This window comes from Coturnix japonica, chromosome 7 (genome assembly GCF_054131305.1).
Source record: "Coturnix japonica strain WE chromosome 7, WE-NBRP24, whole genome shotgun sequence".
Lineage (NCBI taxonomy): Eukaryota > Metazoa > Chordata > Aves > Galliformes > Phasianidae > Coturnix > Coturnix japonica.
Window position 1 is genome coordinate 3,507,022 of NC_140669.1, and position 19,927 is coordinate 3,526,948.

Here is a 19,927-nt window from a genome sequence, read left to right on the forward strand (position 1 = left end):
CCCCGCGCCGTTGGCCGGTTCTCGCTTTGGTAAATTTCCGACGTGACATCACCGCGAGTCACGGCTGAAGGTGGCTCCGGGCCGCCCCCCGCTCCCCGCCCCTCTCCCCTCCGCCGCCGTCGGTGGTTCCGCGCGGATCGCGCCGCGTTTCGCTCGGGTTGCGCGTCCCCCATCTCCGTGCCCGGCGCTCCGCGTGCCCGCTGCCCAGCTCCCCCCCGAGGTGCTGGGCGGGGCGGATCGCGGGGGCGCGCTCGGGGGGTTCCCTGCCCGCCCCGTCGGGGACGGCGCCTCAATGCGGGGCGGGGCGGGGAGGAGCATCGGGAGAAAGGGAAAAAGTGATGGCGGGGCGGGGCGGTGTGACGCAGCGGGAGCCGCCATTGACGCAACGGCACGGAGAGCCAAAAGTGCCCGAAATAGCCCCGCGTCCCCGACGGGACCGAACCGCGGCACGGGATGGCCGGGGGGAACCGCGGAACGGCCCGGCACGACGTACGAGGTACGAGGCAGCCCGGCTGCAGGCGGGGAGCGGCTTCGGCTCGAAATGAACGGGATTGGGGGAAATAAACGTATCACAAACCCCAGAGATGCGATCACTTTGTGCGGCAAAACGAAGGCAGATACGCAGCGATGCCGTACGGCTGGCGGCTGCTCTCCTGTAGGTTCCTGAGCGGCCCATCCCGGGTCTGCAGCCCAAAAGCTGGGAGAAGGAGCGCTCTGCAGCTCCCCTAAAGGAGGTTGTAGGTTGTCCTTTATCTGCTCCAGGTAACAGCGACAGGACGGGAGGGAACGGCCTCACGTTGTGCTGGGGAGGGTCAGGTTGGGTGTGAGGAGCTATTCCTTCTCCAAAGAGCAGCCAGGCATTGCACAGCTGCACAGGGAGTGGGGAGTCACCGTGTCTGGGCTGTCCCAGAGCTGTGGGGATGTGGCACTGAGGGACGTGGGCAGTGGGCATGGGAGGGGGGGGGTGTTGGTGATCCTAAAGGGCTTTTCCAATCCCTATGACTCCACAATTCTGTTCTTTTAGCTGATGAAGATGATGAAAGAGGCCCCACAACAGCACAGCACACGGAGCAAACCCCGCTCAGGGCCCAGAGATGCACTTCATTACCATATCCTTAGAATAGATGTGAGATAAATTTCATTCCTCACTTAAAAGTTCTGAAGTTAACAGCATAAACTTGAAGTTGAGTAATTAAGTAATCCTTATATAGACACTTATTAAAGTATTTATACATATTATCTTAAATCTACATCTATCATTTTGCCAATTAAAATTAGGACTTTAATTGCAATTAAGTAATTTAATTGCCAATTGAACAGCAAAATTGCTAAGTGACTAATTTTAATGCCTATTTTAATTACCAATCATGACTGGGGAGGGAGCTAATCAAGCAGTATCAGAGTAATGATGTGAGAAAAAAAAAAGGAGAACAAACATTTGAGACTCCATGCCTTTCAAAAAGAGCTCCAAATTAAAGAAATGCAAACACAATTTCCTACGGGTGGCAAAATGGTGTATTTTGATACCTAAATACGGGAGCACAAAGGAGACAGAAGGGCCGAACCAGCACACGCTGCGAAGCCAAACTGCTGCCACCCTAAAGGGTCACCTGCTGTGAGCTGCTTTGGTGTGCAGCCCAGCAGGAGTGCAGCATGGCAGTACCAGGGCTGGGAACTGGAGATTGCCCCTGTAAAGGCCTGGCCATGTAGCTGTGTGTGTGATCAAAGCACAGGGATGTACCAGATTGCTGTGTGTGATACAACAAGGGGCAAACTTTCCCCATCCCTGCAGGCATCCAAGGCCAGGCTGGATGTGGCTCTGTGCAGCCTGGGCTGCTGGTTGGTGACCCAGGGGTGGTCACTGTTGTCCTTTTCAACCCCAGGTCGTCTGTGATTCCATGAACTCCCCAGGCCCAAAGGGGCGCTGTAGGAGCTCAGGAGCCCAGCGGTGCTGGTTGCAGCAGGGCACTAGTGTGTGGCACAACACTGAGGGTGGGGAACCCAAAGGCTCGTGTGCCTCATTCTGCACTGATTCTCACGAGGAGCCCCGCCCTCAGATCTCCCTGTATTTCTCAATGAGCATCATTTGTCCTTTCCTGCCCCAGCCCTCCCCCCACACCACGCGCAGTGTTTCCCACATCCACTCTCGTTGTTCTCTCTGTTCTCCGGTTATCCGGGCTCCGTAACGCAGTTTCCCTTATTTCAGGACAAGAAGCCTCGGGCTGTCGGTGCCCGGCCGTCGTACGAGCTGTTGGGTCGTTCTGCCGGCTGTGCCCTCGCAGCGCGGTGTGTCCGCATCCCCCACCCGGGTGTTGGAGGTGATCCCCGTCTCTCCTCTCTCGGAGCCGCTCCGCCGTCCCCGGGACGCGAGTGATTGATACCAGTCGGGTCGAGAGGCTAAACGGCCCATATGGCACCGCCGCAGCCCATCTGCTCTCTGCCCATCCGTGCTTAAGCTGCCATTAGTAACATCTGCACTCCCAGAAATGCAGCTGTGCGGGACGCTCCGCCCGAACCACGGCGCTGCTTCCAGGCGGAGGGAGCGGCACAGCCGGGGGGAGCGGAGATGAGAGCGGACATCCCGGCTCCCACATCGCTGCTGGCTCTGAATGCCTGCACAGCCGTGCAGCCGGTCAGGAGACACCTAAGTGACAACTTGCAGTGCTCAGCTCCACAAGTGACTTTACTTCCAGTAGGACATAGGAGTGCAATGGCTCTTCTCTCCCCACACTGATGCGTGCAGGATATGGAGCTGTAGCGGACCCTGTCCGAGCTGCCCATGGGGTTGCTCGGTGCATTTGGCCACCAAGCCGGGTTCTCTGCCAGCCTGGGGTCAAAGCCAGCAGCCAACGAGAACCTCGTGTCCCAGCCCAGCTGCCTGCTGCCCTGCCTGTCCATCCCTCAGGCCTGGTTCCACAGCCTGGCTGTTCCACAGCCCTGGGAAACCAAGAATAACAGCACTTGGGGGACGTGTTTATGTCACAGATGCTCTGAAATAGCACAGTTACACACTGTTTTTTTTTCTTTTTTTTATATTCCCTGCATTATGAGTATTAACTGCCAACACCCACAGAAATCTGGCGTAATGAACTTCTTATAGCGAGACCCTTCCCATTGTGTGGGGGTGCTTTTCACAAGGCCCCTGTGACCTGCTCCCCAGGGCAGTGTCAGCACTGAGCCATACAGTCACCATGGATGGTGGCACAGACACAGTGCAGCTCCTCATCTGTGCTGCTGCAGCATCCATTGGAGGCACAGGGCAGGGGGAACGGAGCCATCCACGCTAATTGAAAACAGCGCTGGTGTACAGAATGGTGTTTGTAATCCTGGACGTTGCTATTAAAATATCATTTTAGCTTTTTAGACCGCCTGATTGTAGCATGGGGTATGAAGGTGCTATATTTGAAGAAGTTAATTATTTCCAATGCTTCGGGAAAAAAATAAAGGGGGGAAATCTGAGCTACAAATGAAGCTTCTTTATCACTTTAAGAAGCTGCCATAGAGAGCTGGTTTGCACTGATCCTGCTCTGTGCAGCCCCAGCCCACCCCAGTGATGGATGGAGCCCACAATGGCAGCCTGCATATGGGACAGAGGAAGGCTGTTGGGGTTTGTCTTTTTGCAGGTCTAACTGAATGGGGTCTGGTTCTTCAATATGAAAACCACAGATTAAAATGGAAGTGAATGGAATGCCGTGAATGTTAATAGGGGGTAAAAAGAAGTTTGTTTGGTTTGGGGTTTTTTTTGGGGGGGGGGTAGGGGAGGTTGGGGGTTGTTTTTTTGTTTTTGTTTTTTGGATGGCAGAACTTTAATTATAAGAAGTATTGTAAACAACCTAGATTGCATATTTACTCATTTGGTCCATACAACAGCCAGCAAAACCAGCCCGTATTGATGGGATAAGCAGGAAGAAATGTCTTAGTTTGCAGAGCACAGCATTCCAGCACCAGGTAGCATTGAAAAATCCAAGTCAATTCTTCCATCAGCCAAATTCCTGTTAAATTCTCCATGCTTCCCAGTGAGCAAATCCATGAAGTGGGTTCCTATCGATGTGTTGATGGTGAAGGCTGGATATGCTGGTATCTAAAAAACACACACAGAGCAAAGCATCTGCCCCCGTCATACAGCATCACTCCAGGGATGGGGAATGCTACAGAGCTCTGCAAGCAGCACAGCCAGAGACGTGGATTGTGGAGGGGAGAGACACGGGGTGTGGAATGGTAAAAGGGAAAAGGCACAGGGAGTGACTGTGGGTGGGAGGGAGAGCGTTTCTGTTGAGCCCTTGTCAGTGTTTGGCATATACAGCTCTGCCCTCCTCTGTTATCCGCGCACCCAGCAGCTCCTGGGAGTCACTCTGATGAAGGAATCAGAGGAAAATTGGAAAATACCTTCAGCTCGAGGCCTGAGTCAAGTGCTGTTATTAATAGCGCGCTTAATTACGAGTGGCATCTAAATCAGGTGAGTCTGGGAAGGTAAGATGAAGGGGGAAAATTGCCGTAAGAGCCTCTGATTACTGAGTAAAACACAATTAGCTGTTCTCAAAGAGCAGCAAAGCCACACCTGATGACCACCACCTGCAGCCTGGGCTGTGTGTCCCGTGGGTCTCCATCCCATAGTGGTTTGCATGATATGTGGCAGCTTTTTGGGTGCCCTGGTGCAGGGTTGGGTGTCTCTGTGATAACTCCTTCCCTTTGTTGCAGGGAGACACAAGAGCCAAGCCTGGGCCATGTGCTGGGTTAGAACATTTGCAGTGCACAGCTCCAGTCTCCTGAGCAGAGTTGGTTTGTGCACTAAATCCTTCCAAAGCCCCTATTTTAGTGGGTGCCTGAATTTCAGAGCTATAAGGTGAGATGCTGTGGGTGGGGATCCCACTTCTTTCAGGCATTGGTATTATTATTACTTTAACTAATTGGAGCTCTGAAGTGAAAAATGCTCCTTCTCTGCCTTCAAGGCCTCAGTTACCATTTTTTTCCACTACAGCTTTCTGTTTCTGTGTAATTTTAGCATCATACCAGGACGGGGAGTGGAACTTCAGGAAACTGCATTGACACACTCTGCTCTGCCGTGGGGTTAACAGCAGACCCAATATCTATCCCCCATTCCCAATGGCGATGTGCTCACTTGGCAGCAGCCATCAGCTCCGTCCCAGCAGTTCCCAGCTATCTCTGCTCCTCACATCCACTGCTTTGCTCAGTTCAGTCAACAACTCCTTGTCTGTCAGTGGATGATGCTTTTCTGCAGTTATTTTTACTGCAGAAAATTTTAACTGCAGGTTATCGTTTACTTCTCTGTCTGCAACCCCAATGAATCTCCCAGCTCGCAGCTTTAATCCCCTTTTCTGCCTTTTAATCTCATTTTTTCACTCTAACTTTCATAGTTCTTACTATTCAGTGGGAGTAACCAAAGCCAGGTGAGCACACAGATTCCGTGGCATATATTGAATGGCTGGAGAGCAACAGCAGAGCTGCTGGAATGGAACTCACCCATCCCAGGCTGTTCACTGCAATGATAAGGGACTTAACAAAAAGAAAAGCTATAAGAATAAAGGAGAAAGGGTGGTTTATGTTTGGAGGAATTATGAGCGTGGCTGCACTCGGAACCAGCATAACACAGCTCTGCGAGGGCAGCTGTGAGCACCGCGTTCTCTCGCCATGTAGGAACTATTTGCTAAGCACAAAAGTTGGACATTTTTTGTAGCTGTTTAACAGCAGATCACAGATCTGTCCTCATTTTTTTTTTGCCCCGACACACTGACTATTGAAAGGTGGTTTGGTGAGTGCCAGGAGGAAACGGGCACAGTTGGTCCTGAGCCTTGAAATTTGTCACTTGGGTTCCATCGTTGTGGTGTCTGATGGAGTGTTTGCTGCGGGAGGACAGGAATGCTAAAGAAGGCATCAATAATGCAAGAGATCCGTGAATAATCACCCGAGTGCTTGAAAACGAGTGGACAGTGTGATCATATGGTAGAAGAAAAATAACGTTAGCTGCATATTTATCAGTGCCTGGTGCCATTAGCACAGCATCGTGCAAAGCTCAAGGAGACAGTGCACACAGTGCTTTGGTGCCCAGTAACACAGGAGGAGGAACATCCCCAGAGCAGGGAGCTTGTTTGGGCCCTGCTGGTCTGCAGTTGTGTGGGGTAATGGATGGGGATGGCAAACAGCGCTGAGCACTCTTTGTATGTTTGTTTTATGCTGTTTTAGCTGACTTTCATTGTACCAACTTGTCTATTTTAAAGAGGACTTCTGAGTGCAAACATTTGATGCTGGGAGCAGCACAGGGGCACTGCCACTGCGGTACAAAAGGAGTTAATGCCACTGAGGGACGGCTGAGAACGGCGACATTGTTTTTCCCTGATGTCAACCCAGAAACCCAAACACAAAGAGGTGAATGTAGTGCTATGAGAGGGCCCTTGAGAGAGCTGAATGCTGGGCCTGTGCCGGGCACCCAGCAGAATTAGAAACTGCATGGGATGAGCAAGTGTTTCCTGGAAGCAGGGGCTGCAGGCAGCTGTGTGCAGGCAGGGCTGTGTGCGGGGGGCACTGCTGGCCCTGTGGCTGCTGTGTGCAGTGGTACAAGCAGGCGGTGTCGATTGGCTTGAGGAGATTCACGTCCTTAAAGGACTCCTTCTGTTCTGCTTTATAGCTCAGTGTAAGGCGTCTTATTTCCTCCTTCATTCCTATGGGATGCCCACGTTGAGCCTTTCTTGAGTAATTCGATTGATGTTGCATTCGGTGGTGGTGCTCCGGGGGATATTTAGATGTAGAGACGTCGCTTTGCTTTAAGACAAACTGCACGTGAGATCTTCTATGTGTAACGTGAGAAAAAAAGACAGGGATGTCCTAGGAGGACCACAAAAATGATAGAAAGCCTGGAGCAGCTTCCCTATGAGGAAGGGCTGAGACCAGGGGCTGTTCAGCATGGGTCCCGCCCTCACATAGCGCCCCGCAGAAGGGTTCTCCCAGCCGGGGATGTAGCTCAGTGGTAGAGCGCGCGCTTCGCATGTGTGAGGTCCCGGGTTCAATCCCCGGCATCTCCAGGCGCTGCTTTTTGCCGCACACTCACTCCCCTTTTTCTCCTCCCAGCTGCGGGACGCTCCGTTTGTCCCGATTGTCCCGCGGAGCCGTTCAGGCGAGTCCTCGCGGGGGCCGGGAAAACAACGCGGCGCTGCGGTTCCTTTCGGCCTTAAAAAGCGAAACGCCTTTTGCCGACTGGAGAGGCGAGTGCAGCAATAAATACGGCCACGAGAAGGAGGGGAAAAAAATTATATGGAGAAAAGGAAAATCTAAAGCTGCATTGGCCGGGAATCGAACCCGGGCCTCCCGCGTGGCAGGCGAGAATTCTACCACTGAACCACCAATGCGCTACATGAATATCGTGCTCACAATCCGCCCCACAACACGCCCCCAGTCGGGTTATGCCTCTTTTTCCCCCATCGGCGCCCACCAGCATCTCGCTGTTATTTTCCCAGCAGACGCTCTGAGGAAGCTGGCGATATTTATTTGTGTGCGATTCCACATTACAGACACTGCGACTTTCTGTAACCAGCTTCTCATCCCTTACATTGAACAGCATCCAGAGTGAAAGCGAAACCAGCCCCTGTGCACTCGGTGTGCAGCTAAGAGAAGCGTTTCCCACGTGCATCAGCTCAGAACATCCACGTGTGCTGTTCAAAGGGTTACAGCAGGGATCCAGCTCCAGCTCAGGGGCACTGAGAGCATCTCAACCAGAACAAGGTAAGGAGTTGCAGACAGCAAGTGGTAAAATCGCTCAAATCAGGCTTAAAACTAGAGGTGAGTTACCTGGAGCTTGGTAGGTGGGCACTGCATTCCTTGTTCGCATTTCCACGCTGAACAGTATTAAATGGAGTTCTTGTAGGGCTAATTCCTAGGGAATAACCCAAACTGACCTGAAACATAACAAGCTGCCTGCCCATCCCTTCCTTACATATAACAGAGTATCTAATTCTATGTACTGCCAGGAAAATCCAGACAACGTTTACTGCTGCCCCAAAACAATGACAAATAACTGCAGGCCTTTCAAAATGGCTTCTAAAAACCAGTTCAATAAAGGCTTCCAAAGTGTTCCATCACCTCTGCTTCCACAGTGCACAGTAACACACACACCAGCTTGATTTTAACAGGCCAGAGAGGAAGCTGGGTGCTTAAAATACCTACCTACCTAAAAACGAATCCACATTACGGAGCCTTCAGCAAAGACTGTTGAAAGAAAACAAACAAAACAATTGTGGTAATCTTTAAGGTAAGACTTATAATGTAGAACAAGTTGTCAGAGCAAGTTACAGCTTTAAGGGCTAGCAATTTTGACAGTGTCCCTTTGAGCACAGGAGAGCGCAGGGACTGGCAGGACAGCAAAAGGTCACTTGGTCACACGGATCTGCTGCCTCTTTTGTGCTCATCTCCAGACCCACCAGGCTTGTCCCAATTAATTATTAAAATCTGCGGGGAAAATATGGCTGTAGATAAAAAGGTACAGCCTTAAATTGTGGGGAAGCTGGAGGATGGCAGCGTGGTCAGAAGCAGTGCAGAAAAGCAGCTGAGCCATGATATCCAGCCTACGAGCTTCAGACACAAGCAGAAGTCATTTACATCCAGTCATGTTTCTCTGCTTCAAATACCAGAGAAAGGGGAACTCCTGGATTTTCCTCCCTTTGTTTTCAGCTCAGCAGTGCTGCATTACGAAAGGTCACCAAACCCAAATAGACAAGATATATGTGGATATTTAAAATAACTTATTTTTTCCAGTATAACTATTGATTTCTATTGCTAGTGAACTACATAAATCCCTTACAATTCTGTGGACGCCCTAAAAATGTCTGTCCCAGCCAGGATTCACACGGCAATGAGCCCCAACTATCAACCAACTATCAACTGGTGAAGCAGACACGAGGTGCAGACAGGAGAGTCCAGTCCTGCATTTCTTCATTGATGACAGGAATATCAGGGTAAGGCTTTGAAAGTGATTGCACGTGCCCTTGGATGGGTTTTCTAGGATTCTAGGATCAACGCAGAGGAGAAAATGTCAGCACAAAAGGCACATGTGTGCATTCAATGGGCTGGTTCTGGTCTATCGCTGTCTCAGAGAAATAAAACAAATAGCACAGATTCCAACCAGCTCCCTCTGTTCCATACTCTGCGTGTAATCCCCCTGTGGAATATGTAAATTAAAAATGAAATAATCATTGAAAATATATATTTTCACATTTCCCACAATAAAAATCTTCAAACAACAGAAAACATTCACTTACATTATCGAGGCAGCAATTCCAAAGATATTGCCTTCCTTCTCTCTCTCCCAATGACATTTTTATTTCTTATTAGAGCTCACTGTAAGCCCCACAATAATACCAGCGCTCCTCCTGCACGCTGCTGTTTGCCATTTCCCGGTTCTCCTATAGTTGAGATGCCTGTTCTGCCATTGCAGGGAGAGGCCAATTAATTAATGTGTTTGTTCTGCAACAAAACATGTGGCCTGTGACCTTCTGCTTTTCAAAATGCAACTTTTGCATTTGCTCCCGTGACTCAGCCCTGATTTGTTATCTTTACATAACAGCAAACAATAAGACATAATTACGACGATGCCACATTACTTCCGTTTTAACAGAAAAAAATGAGCCTCTTTCTCTTCTCAGACACACACACACAGATACACAAACACAGCAGAGCTTTTATCTGCTGGGTGCAAGGGGAGAAACATTTAAACACTAGCAGTAGAGCAGCACAGCCCCGGTTCAGGTGGTAAATGGCAGGTATGGTAAGAGGAAATACACTTGTACTTCTGAGTGCGACCTGACACCCACAGCCAATGCCAGGAGCACTGCTCTATGTTCAACCATAACTGTGACTCAGTGTTTTTATCTCCCAGCAGTGGGACCTACCATGCATCCTGCTCCAAGAACCCTCAGCAGAGGTTCTGCTTCTGCCTCTGTCACTTCCTTTCAGCTTCTCTGCTATTCCTGCCTCTCTCCCCACACGAAGACATTTTCCTATAGACGGATCAGGAGAAAACATATTTGTGAATGTACGAACAGATTTTCTTCTTATGATACATAACTTTGGCATGCAGTCAGGTTGCAAAGATAATCTTTTTCTCTATCTTCCCTCGCTAATGAAGAGGAACTGCCTCTGGGGCTAAGGACAGAAGGTGAGATCTGCCTGCATGCAGTTCACACCTGCTGGGCACATGATTCCAGACATCCCCAGTTCCTGGATGACAGGCATCCCAGCAACCAAGCCACACGCACACAGGTTTGGGAGTGATGTGGGAGTACTATGGAGCACTAATTCCAGCTATCCCTTGGGATCATGTTTCCTTTTCAAAGGAAAAGGCCGTACCGCATCCCCTTACTTGTCTGGGATTAAAACTACTTCCAGCCCAAATATCCCTGACTTTGCAAAACTTCTGAAAACCAACCCATGCAGTTGTTTACGGCCTTTAAATGCCACCTCGAGAGCTGATAGCCATACATACCTATTGCAGCTTCCAATTTAGCTCCCGCGGTTACATCTGACCCACGGGGAGGGATTGGGTTCCCACGGCCCCTCAGAAAGGACCCGCTGCAGACATTTAGCTGCCAACAGGATGGCAGAGCACAACCCAGAAACAGGGCTGGGGGGAGCTGTGCCTATTGCTCATGCCCACGGCAGGTTGTTTTTCTGTGCCCGATAGCACGTCTCTTGCTGCCCGTAAAGCACATTGGCTAAGCAGAGAGCACGAGGAACGGCAATAAAAGCAGTTTGTGGGAGGCAGCCAAGAAGCATGGCTGGAGGCTGATGCCTAGAAAGCAGAGACTTGCAGTCAGCAGGATTCCGCATCCATGGCATCAGCTGCTTGAGGATATGGGCTCGGCACAGACAGCCCTGTGGGGAGGTGGTTTGGACACAGCCATAGGTCTGCTCGTGCTTTGTTCTAGCATGGAAAAGGAGATCCTGAGCGCTGGTGGAACCATGACATCAGTACACTGCAATGTACAGAGCAGCCAAGGACTCAGCCAGGAGGTTTGGAAAGGACCGTGGTGTATCACTGCTGTGCGTCCCCTCACTGCAAAACAACACTGGGCAGCTGTGGCAGCCAGCTGTGTCCATGGAAGCCCAGCATGTGGCAAACGGGATGAGAAATGGAGCCCTTACAGACTGCAGCAGGTGCTTCGCCAGGGCTGTCCCTGGCTATCACAGAACAAGGGGCTAATCAACAGGGGGAATCAGATGGAAGATGCACAAAGTGTCTCCAGAATTGGATAACTTTCGAGATGGAAATGCTCAGTAGAGAAAACCAAGCCTGCATGCCCTGCACTGCAAAGCCCAAGCACAATCTCCAGAGGCTGACGCTGACCTCTCCTCACTCCAACCTCCTTTCAGGAGCCATAGGGAGCTATGAGGCCTCCTCAAAGCTTCCTTCAGACTGAACCATGCCAGTTCCCTCAGTCATTCCCAACAGGACTGCGCTCCAGACTCTGCCCAGCTCTGTTGTCTGTCTCTGGACACACACTCCATGGCCTCCCTGTCTTTTCTGCACAGAGGGGCCCAGAACTGCACAGGTACCACTCAAGGCACCAGAATCCCACACCGTGGCTGTGGAAGGGGCCTCTGGATCTCTCCCAGCCTGACAGTGTCCAGGTGGGTCTGGCCCCATCCCCCTGCCTCCACCCTTCAGGTGTGGGTTAGTGCTGTTCACAGAATCACAGAATGACCTGGGTTGGAAGGGACCTCAAGGATCATGTAGTTCCAACCCCCCTGCCTGGCAGGGCCACCAAACATACACCTTTACTAGATCAGGTTGCCCAGGGCCCCGTCCAACCTGGCCTTGAACACCTCCAAGGTCGGGGCATCCACAACCTCCCTGGGCAGCCTGTTCCAGTTCCTAACCACTCTCCTAGTGAAGAACTTGCCCCTAACATCCAACCTAAATCTTCCCTCTTTTAACTTAAAACCATTTCCCCGTGTCCTGCTATTATCAGCCCTTTCCAAGAGTTTACTCCCCTCCTGGCAGTAAGTTCCCTTCAGGTATTGAAAGGCTGCAATGAGGTCACCCCGCAACCTTCTCTTCTCCAGGCTGAACGAACCCAACTCCCTCAGCCTGTCGTCACAGTGGAGGTGCTCCAGCCCCCTGATCATCTTCGTGGCCCTGTTCAGAGTCCTTTGGGCGCACAGCTCTCAGCCCGTCCCCATCAGTAGATGCTCTGGCCCTGCCCGGTGCTCTCCCAGCAGTGTTCGTACTGTACAGCCCCGCAGCGCGGCCTTGCAGCAGCTCCCTGCGGCGGGGCGGGCCGGGCCGCTGCTTGTGGGACGGCAGCAGGCCGTGCCGTGGGAGGGCCGAGGAGGGGCCGGGCCGCGACTGCCCGGATGGCGCCGCTCCAGCCCCGCGCGGCCCGGCCCCGGGGCGCGCCCAAATATAGCCCGGGGCGGGGAGGCCGCGGGGCCGCTTCGTGACCGCGCCGCTTCTTCTCAGCGCCCGCCTCCGGGAGCAGCCGACCGGCGGCACGGGGTAAACGGGGTAAAAAGGGCCGGGAGCGCGGGGCCTAACGCGCCCTAATGCCGGCACGGCTGCTGCGCGCCGCCAGGCCCTGCCCGAGCCGGGAACGGGGAGCGGGTCCGCGGGGTGGGACGGGCGGACGGACGGGGCTGCCCAGGTACGGCCCGGGTACGGCCCGGCCGCTGCGTCCCACAGGTGCGGGGTGGCGGTTAGCGGCCGTTCGCTCGCGGGGCATCCCCGTGTGCTCGCCTCCATCGCGTGCGGGGCGGCTGCTGCGGGCCCGGGCTGCAGGGGGCTCCGGCGCTTCCCGGCTCTTTTATGTAAGTGTTGTGCGGGGGGGAGCTGGGAGGAACGGGGGGAAAGCGAGGAGACCGCGGCGGCTCCGTGCCCGCTCGGTGCCCGCTCGGAGCCGCAGTCGGGCGGGGTACGGCCCGCAGGTGTCCCCGCTGGACTCCGCAGCTGCCCCGCCTCCCCTCGGCCCCGTTGTGCGGCTGGAGGTGCCGGCAGGGCGTGAGCGCGGTGCGGGGATGCTGAACTCTGAACGGCAGGGCGGGGGCACTTGGGGCTTGTGTTGAGCGCTTAGAGACGGTATTGCTGCTGGGTGAGAGTGTGTGGGTGGAATAAGGAACTCCTGAGCTGCTTCGGGAAGACCAGGTTGGATGGGGCCCTGGGCAACCTGTTCTAGTAAATGTGTATGTTTGGTGGCCCTGCCAGGCAGGGGGGTCGGAACTACATGATCCTTGAGGTCCCTTCCAACCCGGGTCATGATTCTGTGATCACTGCAGTGGATGTTTGTACACCCATTACTGCAGGAGGGTGGGAGTTGCACGTGGGACACCTTGAGTGGGGACCAGCCGGACCTGCTGTGTGCCATGAGCTGAGCAGGCCCTGTCTGCGTGCTGTGCTGCCATGAGCTCTCAAGGGGCAAAGTATTGCATTGATGGGAGGAGTGGCACAGGAACTCATCCTTACTGTGCTGACACGTAGCTAGAAGCACTGCAGAGGGAAGGACTGAAGGGTTTGGAGTGCTGTGCCCGGAGCTGTTAGCACTGCAGACTCTTGTGTTTATCATCTGGTGGTGGTCAGGTTACAGCTGTGCTTTTTGAGTCTTATTTTCGTTCTCCCTGCTGCAGTTTCTCTGAACTACTCTCTCTATTCCATGTTTCCAGCCAGAGAGTTACTCGCGTGTGAAGCTTGCTCAAGAGTTGTTACACCATCAGCTTTGAAGACAGCCGGGTCCCTCTGTAAGATAATCCCCAGCCGTGGCTGAGGAGCGGGCTCAGGAGGCAGCTGTTGGCAGCACGGTGTATTTTTAACTGTAGTTGATCACGCCTTCCCCTTTCCTCAGTTGGTGTAGGTGCAGTTCCTCAGCAGCACGCAGTGATGGGAGCAGTGAGTGATGAGTAGTAATGACTCAGTGTGGTATTTGGAGATCCGACTGTTGATAGTTGAGGTGGCTCTTCTGTAATAGCAACAAGTGTGGTGTTATTTATGTCAGTCTCTTACCATGCAGGATGAAAGCTTTCAGTGAGGACATGTGAATGTGAAAAATTATGCAGACGTTATGACTGATTGACAGCGTTACTTTGTGTGTAACAGTCTATGGCTGAGTGTTTTGTTTTACTTAGCTGTGTGTGCATATGTGTGTACACAGGAGCACAGTGACAGCGATGTCCTAGGCTGTGCCCTTCTGTATAATGAACTGCTATATCTGGAGACCCATTACTGCCTGGTAATCTGTTGCTAATAGAAGCGCAGGAAACTGGATGGGTTCAAAGGCCTTCAAGTGCACACCAGCTTTCCAAGTGAAAGCTCATACAGGTTCCCTTCTGCTGTGTGCTTCCTGTTCATAGTGCTCTGCATGCTTTAGCAAATACATAAGATAAATGTGCTGTCCCCCCCCACGATGTTCAGCCTGCAATTATTACTTTACTTCCACGTGTACGTATCTTACTGCTTTCATAACAGGCCTTCCCATTTGCAGGCAACCCTGTTGGGCAACAGCTTGCATCTATCTGCTGCCTCATTTTGGTGAGTTTACGTGCTGGCAAATGGGATTTCAAGAATTAATTTATCTTTTCTAAAGCTTTATGGGCCTTTGTTCCACTTCATTTAAACCAGGGGTCCCCGATATTGCAGTTGCAGATGGAAGTGGGAAGGTCTTCATTGAATTGAAGAAGACCTTGTGTACCTCAGCTGCTCCGTGGGTGTTTGTGGGGCAGGATTGGAGCTACAGCTGCAGCTCTTGCTACTGTAGGTGTATTCTGCTCCTTCCAAATAGCACTGCTTTAGAAAACTTTATTGCATCACGAGCAAACAATTTGCAATCAAAACTCTTCTACGTTATCATAGCGTTGATTTTTATTTCCTTTTTCTAGCAGTGCAGTGGGAGAAGCATTTTCTATCTCTAAATAACTGCATTTGATCCAAGTTCCCAAGCAAACGTGTAACTGCCTCAGAGGATTCCAAATGCCAGATGAACTCGCCCAGAGTTATAAATGTAAAGTGCAAATGGAGATTGGGTTGGCGTTCCTCTGCTGGCTGGGTACCGAGCCTTGGATGGAGACTCAGTTGCTTCTCAAAGTGTTTCTCAAACCAAGTGTTAGTTCTTCTTTCACAATGATACCGACTGCGTGCCCCTGCTGTTGGCTGGGAGCTGAGTTCAACGCTGTGTGTTAAAGTAGGCTACTTCCTTGACACGCCTACGTAATTAACCTAGTTTGTATGTGTTTTTCTTCCTTTGGGCGAGTACCTGCCTGTATATGCAGATCTGTGTCCAATCCCATAGTGTGTTTAACGTACAGGGTTTTACTCTTCTCCTTTGATATTTGCCTTGGAGTGGGAGGAGAGAGGGAAGGAGCTGTAGGTAGAGGTATGAGGATGAAGCTGAGCTGCTGGGCTGCCTGTCAAGTATCTGTGCTAAACACAAAGTGAATGAGGAATGCCGGAGAAGGGTAACACCTATACAGTAACTTCTTCTAACTCCTCCTTGCCTCATCTGTAATACAAGTTGTTGGTTTGTATGTTTGAATTTTATTTTGGGTTCGTGGGTTGTTGTTTTTGGGGTTTTTTTGGTGATTGATGGCAGTATGTGAGATGGGAAAGGAAACTGAAAAATACAAATAGGACAGAGAGAAGTCCAAGTGAAACCCTTGTAGGGTTAAAGCAGTTGGGCTGCCGTCTAACGCTGGTGGGAAGATCTTGGTCACCTAAGCACAAAGAGCAAGGAAATGGGAAGCAAGGGAAGGGCGAGAATGGAGGGACTGTTCTTTGTTTCCCCGTGGTTCTCATGTGCCGTGCAGCTCCTTTTGGGCCCGCTCACCGCGTGGGCAGGATTCTCCCCATATGGCAAACTGCTGCTTTGCTTCCACTAATTAGTGGAAGCTGCCCTGTGGGATTTGGGAACTTTAAATTTAGGGTGTAGGAACTTTAAAATTTGTAGCGCGGTCTATGGCTTCAAGGGACTCTAACCCTGCCAGCTGTTGAGATATTATGGGCTGTGTTTCTGTGCTTGCTTGGTGAGGTTGTTCTGGGATAATTACTTTAATTAAAAGTGCTGTAACTCGTGTTTAAGAACCTGAAGTAACCATTAGAAGCTTTAGGAGAGGATCTGGAGTGTCATCTTCAGCAGCGTTTCGGTGACAGCTGAGTTCTGCATCCGCTGGATGCTTGTCTTGGTGTGTGGCCTCACTTACAGCTGTGGCTTGCAGGAATGAGATTCAGAAGTCACGAGGGCGTGTGTCAGAGCCCAGATTGTGAGATAACCAGCTTTGGTGGCCTCTCAGTGTGTCGCTTTGTTCTCACTGCTGGGCAGAGCAGAGGGCAGCCCAGGAGGTGGGAGCTGCACAGGCTGAGCACAGAGGTGGTTGTGGTAGTGCTGCAGGGCAAGCTTCTCCAGAGCTGGCTGACTGAAGCTTTAATTACTGCCTTCTAAGTTGCTTACTTTAGTTAGCGTGGTCTGACATGCTATGTAAAGTGTTAACCGCTTTAGTCACTTAAGAAGCAGACAAGAACAGCTACACAGGGCATGGTGGATGACTGTGTTGTGTGTGGGGTGTTAATGTGATCCCATAACATCCTTTTTCTTTTTTTTCCACGTTCTTTGAGCATTTCCTACATGGATGCATTCTGCAAGCTGTCGGTATCTGCTCTTGAGAGGCACTGCCTGCAGTAAGTCCTGATTGTGGCCTGGTTCATCGCAGTCCTGGGCACCAGCAGTGCATCTACCTTTTAAGCAGCCCAACTAGAAGGATCCAAAGCTTCGTTACAAGGATAGCAGCGGCTGGAGAAGTGGAGGCAGCGCAGGGTGCCCAGCTCTTCCTGCGGGATCTTTGGTTTGGGGCTTGTGTCCCCCAGTGTTCACCTGAGAAGCTTTGGCACAACTGGAAGGTGCTGGATTAGCCAGTGCTACCGCGCAAGTGGCGGGTTGTTCTAACCCTAGTGGGGATGATTATAAGTTTTCTATTTTTGAGTCTTCCATTGAATGACTCACTTTATTAGATGTGTTCATTTAAAATGGAATGTGAAGCACCCAGATTCCATGGTAATGGCCTCATAAAGCGCTCAGATATACAACATAACAGATTGGATTTCTTCTCTTAATTTAACAGGTTTTGCGTCTCATACACCATGTCTGATGGCAGCATACAGGGCGTCACACTTATTGCAAAGCTTTACAGTTTGTATCCATCTGTCTCTGCATTTTTGCTAAAGTAGTCATCTTCCTTTGATCTCCAGCTTGCGGTACTGCGTCTGAATCTTCCTTCGCTCCCTCCTCCCCCATTCCTTTCCCGGTGCCCTCTGCAGCTCTAACCCCATACCTCGCTAATTAGAAGGGAGCCTAGAAGCGGGGCTATCCGGAGAGGGCTGGGAGCATCACAGGTATGTGTGCTGGCAGGCTGTAATTACAGAATCCCAGCCAACAGCAGGCTGCTAGCTCCATGCCTGGGCTGTGCTCCTCCTGGGCATCACAGTGGCCTGATGTGAGTGGTGGGGAGGCAGAGACCTGTCACAAGGGACACCCTGCTCAGAAGCTGCCCTCGAGGACGGGTGTTGAGATAGTTTATTTAGAAACAGGATGTAAGTTGTGCTCTGTCTGCTTTCTGGATTTAAGCATGGGGCTGAAGGCAAAGCAGGAGAGCCCCATCTTTGGCAGGGTTACTGGGGAGAAGGGCTGGGCTGGGCTGAGGGTCCTGCAGCTCTGGGCTGTGTGCTTCCTATGGTGAACTGCTGGCTGAGAAACCACACACCTCTCAGCTGCCTGGGGTGTGCACTGAGTTGGGTAGGAGTTCAGTGCAGGAGGGAGTGGTTCCTGCTGTGAAGGCTGTTGGTAGTGAGTGCTTAGAAACCGAAAGCTTGAGTTTGTCCTGATAAAACCCCTTGTGTGGTTCCCATTTCCTGTAGGCTGGCTCTTTCTTCTCCTTTGTGCTCCCTTCTGTAGTCTGTAGCACGCTTCTGATAGACAGTCTTGACATAGCTACCAACTTGAGCTGGTGCCGCTGTGAATCCCTGTGTGTTGGTGCTCTGCTGCCTTGCTGGAAGTGTCCCCTGTGGGTTGCTCACCACGTCTGGGCAGCTCACAGTGCTCATGGTGCCTGGTGTTGGTGCTGTGCCTTATGGCAGCACAGGGCTCCCTGGCCCACCAAGGGTGCCACCAGCCCTGTAGGACATGGACCCACGGGTGCTGCACATCAAAACATGCCTTGAATCAAGGGGTGAGGCTTGCTTTACCTGGAGATATACAGCGTTGAACTGCGCTTACAGCATTAACACTGTGTGCTGTGTGAGCCATTTTTAAAGACCGCTGAGAATATTTGTGTTCTGGAAGGAAGGTTTATTTCTGACGGCGCTGCTTCTTGTGCTGCATGCTGTTACGGTATGTCTTAATATAACATCCTGAGATCCCATCACAAGTTGTTGATCGCAGCTTGGAAGAGAGTCAAGTTTTATTATCTACTTGGAATAGATGAGGGTTTTTGAGTTTAGGCTCTTGTCTGTATCTGTGGCACTCCACGTACGATCTTTGCCATCATTACGTGGCCTGCATTCTTTCCTATTTCCTCTTCTGCTCTCTGGTTCATCCTGTTTGGCGCTTGCAGTAGCCCTTAGAAGCAGTTCTGGGACACAGGGAACACCTCCACAGGTGCGTGCTTAGCGAGCCTGGCATTTCTCTGTGTGTGCTGGCATTGGGCCACAGGGCTTCCTGGGCTGTGTGTGGGCTCAGCCGTGCTCCTGCCATCCTCCTGCCCTGATCAGGGCTGTGTGGGTTAGGAGCTACTGTGAGGGCTGCAGGAAACTATGGTGCTGGGTCCTGTGGGGGCACAGAATCACAGGGGCTGGAAGGGGCCTTTGGAGCTCCCCCAGCCCATCTGTCCCTGTACTGGGGAGCCCAGCACTGCACACAGTGCTCCAGCTGTGCCCCTGCCCCAAGGCAGAGCAGATGTGAGGAGCATCTCCCTGCCCTGCTGGCCACGCTCTGTGCAATGCACCCTAAAATGTGACAGCTGACCATACAGGAGGTGTCTGTCACTGTTTCCAAGAGTGATTCCAAGAGCTGCTGTCCTGTCTCAAGGGCTGAGGGACCCAGTGCCGTACTGACAGTTGGGCTGGAAGTTGGCCATAACAAGGGAATCAAGGTACCACACCGTTCCTGGTGTCACACTGGGGCAGAGCTGTGATGTGGCACGTGGAATGGCATTGTGGTGTAGTTAGGGTGAAATGGGGTCTGGCGGCAGTGCCTTTGTGCTCTGCTGGAGGCTGTGCTCTCATAGGGTGTAATGCTTCAGTGGGAGAAATCTGAAGGTGGGAAGGGTTAGTTTGCCAAAAGACAGTGGTGTAAAAGACACCGTTCTGAGGGGGTTTGTTTGCCTCATCCAGAACTTCCAGGAAACCAATTCTGAGCTGAGCTTTTGTGTGATTCTGATAATCTGTTGGTCTTCAGAAGCTGTTCATGCATGTGAAGGAGCACGTTGTGCTGTGTTAGTGCCGGTGATGGAGGTGCTTCAAGGCTTTCTGGGTTGTGGGGTGTTTCTTGTGGTGCCTGGGGCTGCTCAGAGCGATTCCCCCATCTGGGAGATGTGGCAGTGGGAGCTCCTGAACTGATGCAGCGGTGAGTGGGAGACTTGGGGTCGGTGCCTGCTGGGTCTGGAGCAGGAAACAGGTGAGGTGTGTCTCTGAGTATGAAGAATAGGTGTAATATTTGCTAGTAGCTAAATTCCCAGCTGTGACCCAGAACGGCTTTTATTCTTTATGTGGCTTGAGGATTTCAATAGCAAAATGTAGTCGGAAGAAAGCAGTACTTCAAGCTACTGAAAAAAGCATTGGGTAGTTATTTATGTAACTCAGCGAGTGCCAAGTTTTTCTTTTATTATATTCATAAACGTGTGCAAACAGCTTGGAAATGGAGCACGCAGATTTTGTGCTTCTTCATACATGCAG

At 51.6% G+C, this 19,927-nt stretch overlaps 2 protein-coding genes and 2 non-coding genes across 9 annotated transcripts in view; 3 read left to right on the plus strand and 1 right to left on the minus strand.

Moving 5' to 3' along the window:
• The first annotated feature begins 52 nt into the window (after window positions 1–52).
• Window positions 53–3,363, plus strand: LOC146760048 (uncharacterized). The gene is made up of 3 exons (XM_085552165.1): window positions 53–496; window positions 1,025–1,126; window positions 2,207–3,363. Exons 1-3 carry the CDS (start codon window positions 293–295, stop codon window positions 2,372–2,374), a joined length of 474 nt encoding a protein of 157 aa, XP_085408291.1. The 5' UTR covers window positions 53–292; the 3' UTR covers window positions 2,375–3,363.
• A 3,602-nt stretch (window positions 3,364–6,965) lies between these two features.
• Window positions 6,966–7,037, plus strand: TRNAA-CGC (transfer RNA alanine (anticodon CGC)). Its single transcript has one exon. It is a non-coding gene; the product is annotated as a tRNA-Ala (tRNA).
• Window positions 7,038–7,290: 253 nt separating this feature from the next.
• TRNAG-GCC (transfer RNA glycine (anticodon GCC)) lies at window positions 7,291–7,361 on the minus strand. Its single transcript has one exon. It is a non-coding gene; the product is annotated as a tRNA-Gly (tRNA).
• A 4,971-nt stretch (window positions 7,362–12,332) lies between these two features.
• GPD2 (glycerol-3-phosphate dehydrogenase 2) overlaps window positions 12,333–19,927 on the plus strand; it is a 47,485-nt gene continuing 39,890 nt past the window's right edge. Inside the window, exon 1 of one of the 6 annotated variants that reach the window (XM_015869089.3) lies at window positions 12,333–12,502. The gene's annotated coding sequence lies outside the window, so the exon portion shown is untranslated. Of the gene's footprint in view, window positions 12,503–12,618; window positions 12,648–12,736; window positions 12,811–13,658; window positions 13,735–14,479; window positions 14,522–16,640; window positions 16,661–19,927 lie in introns of those variants that run through there. The other 5 variants (XM_085552956.1, XM_015869091.3, XM_085552954.1 and 2 more) reach the window with 5 other exon arrangements.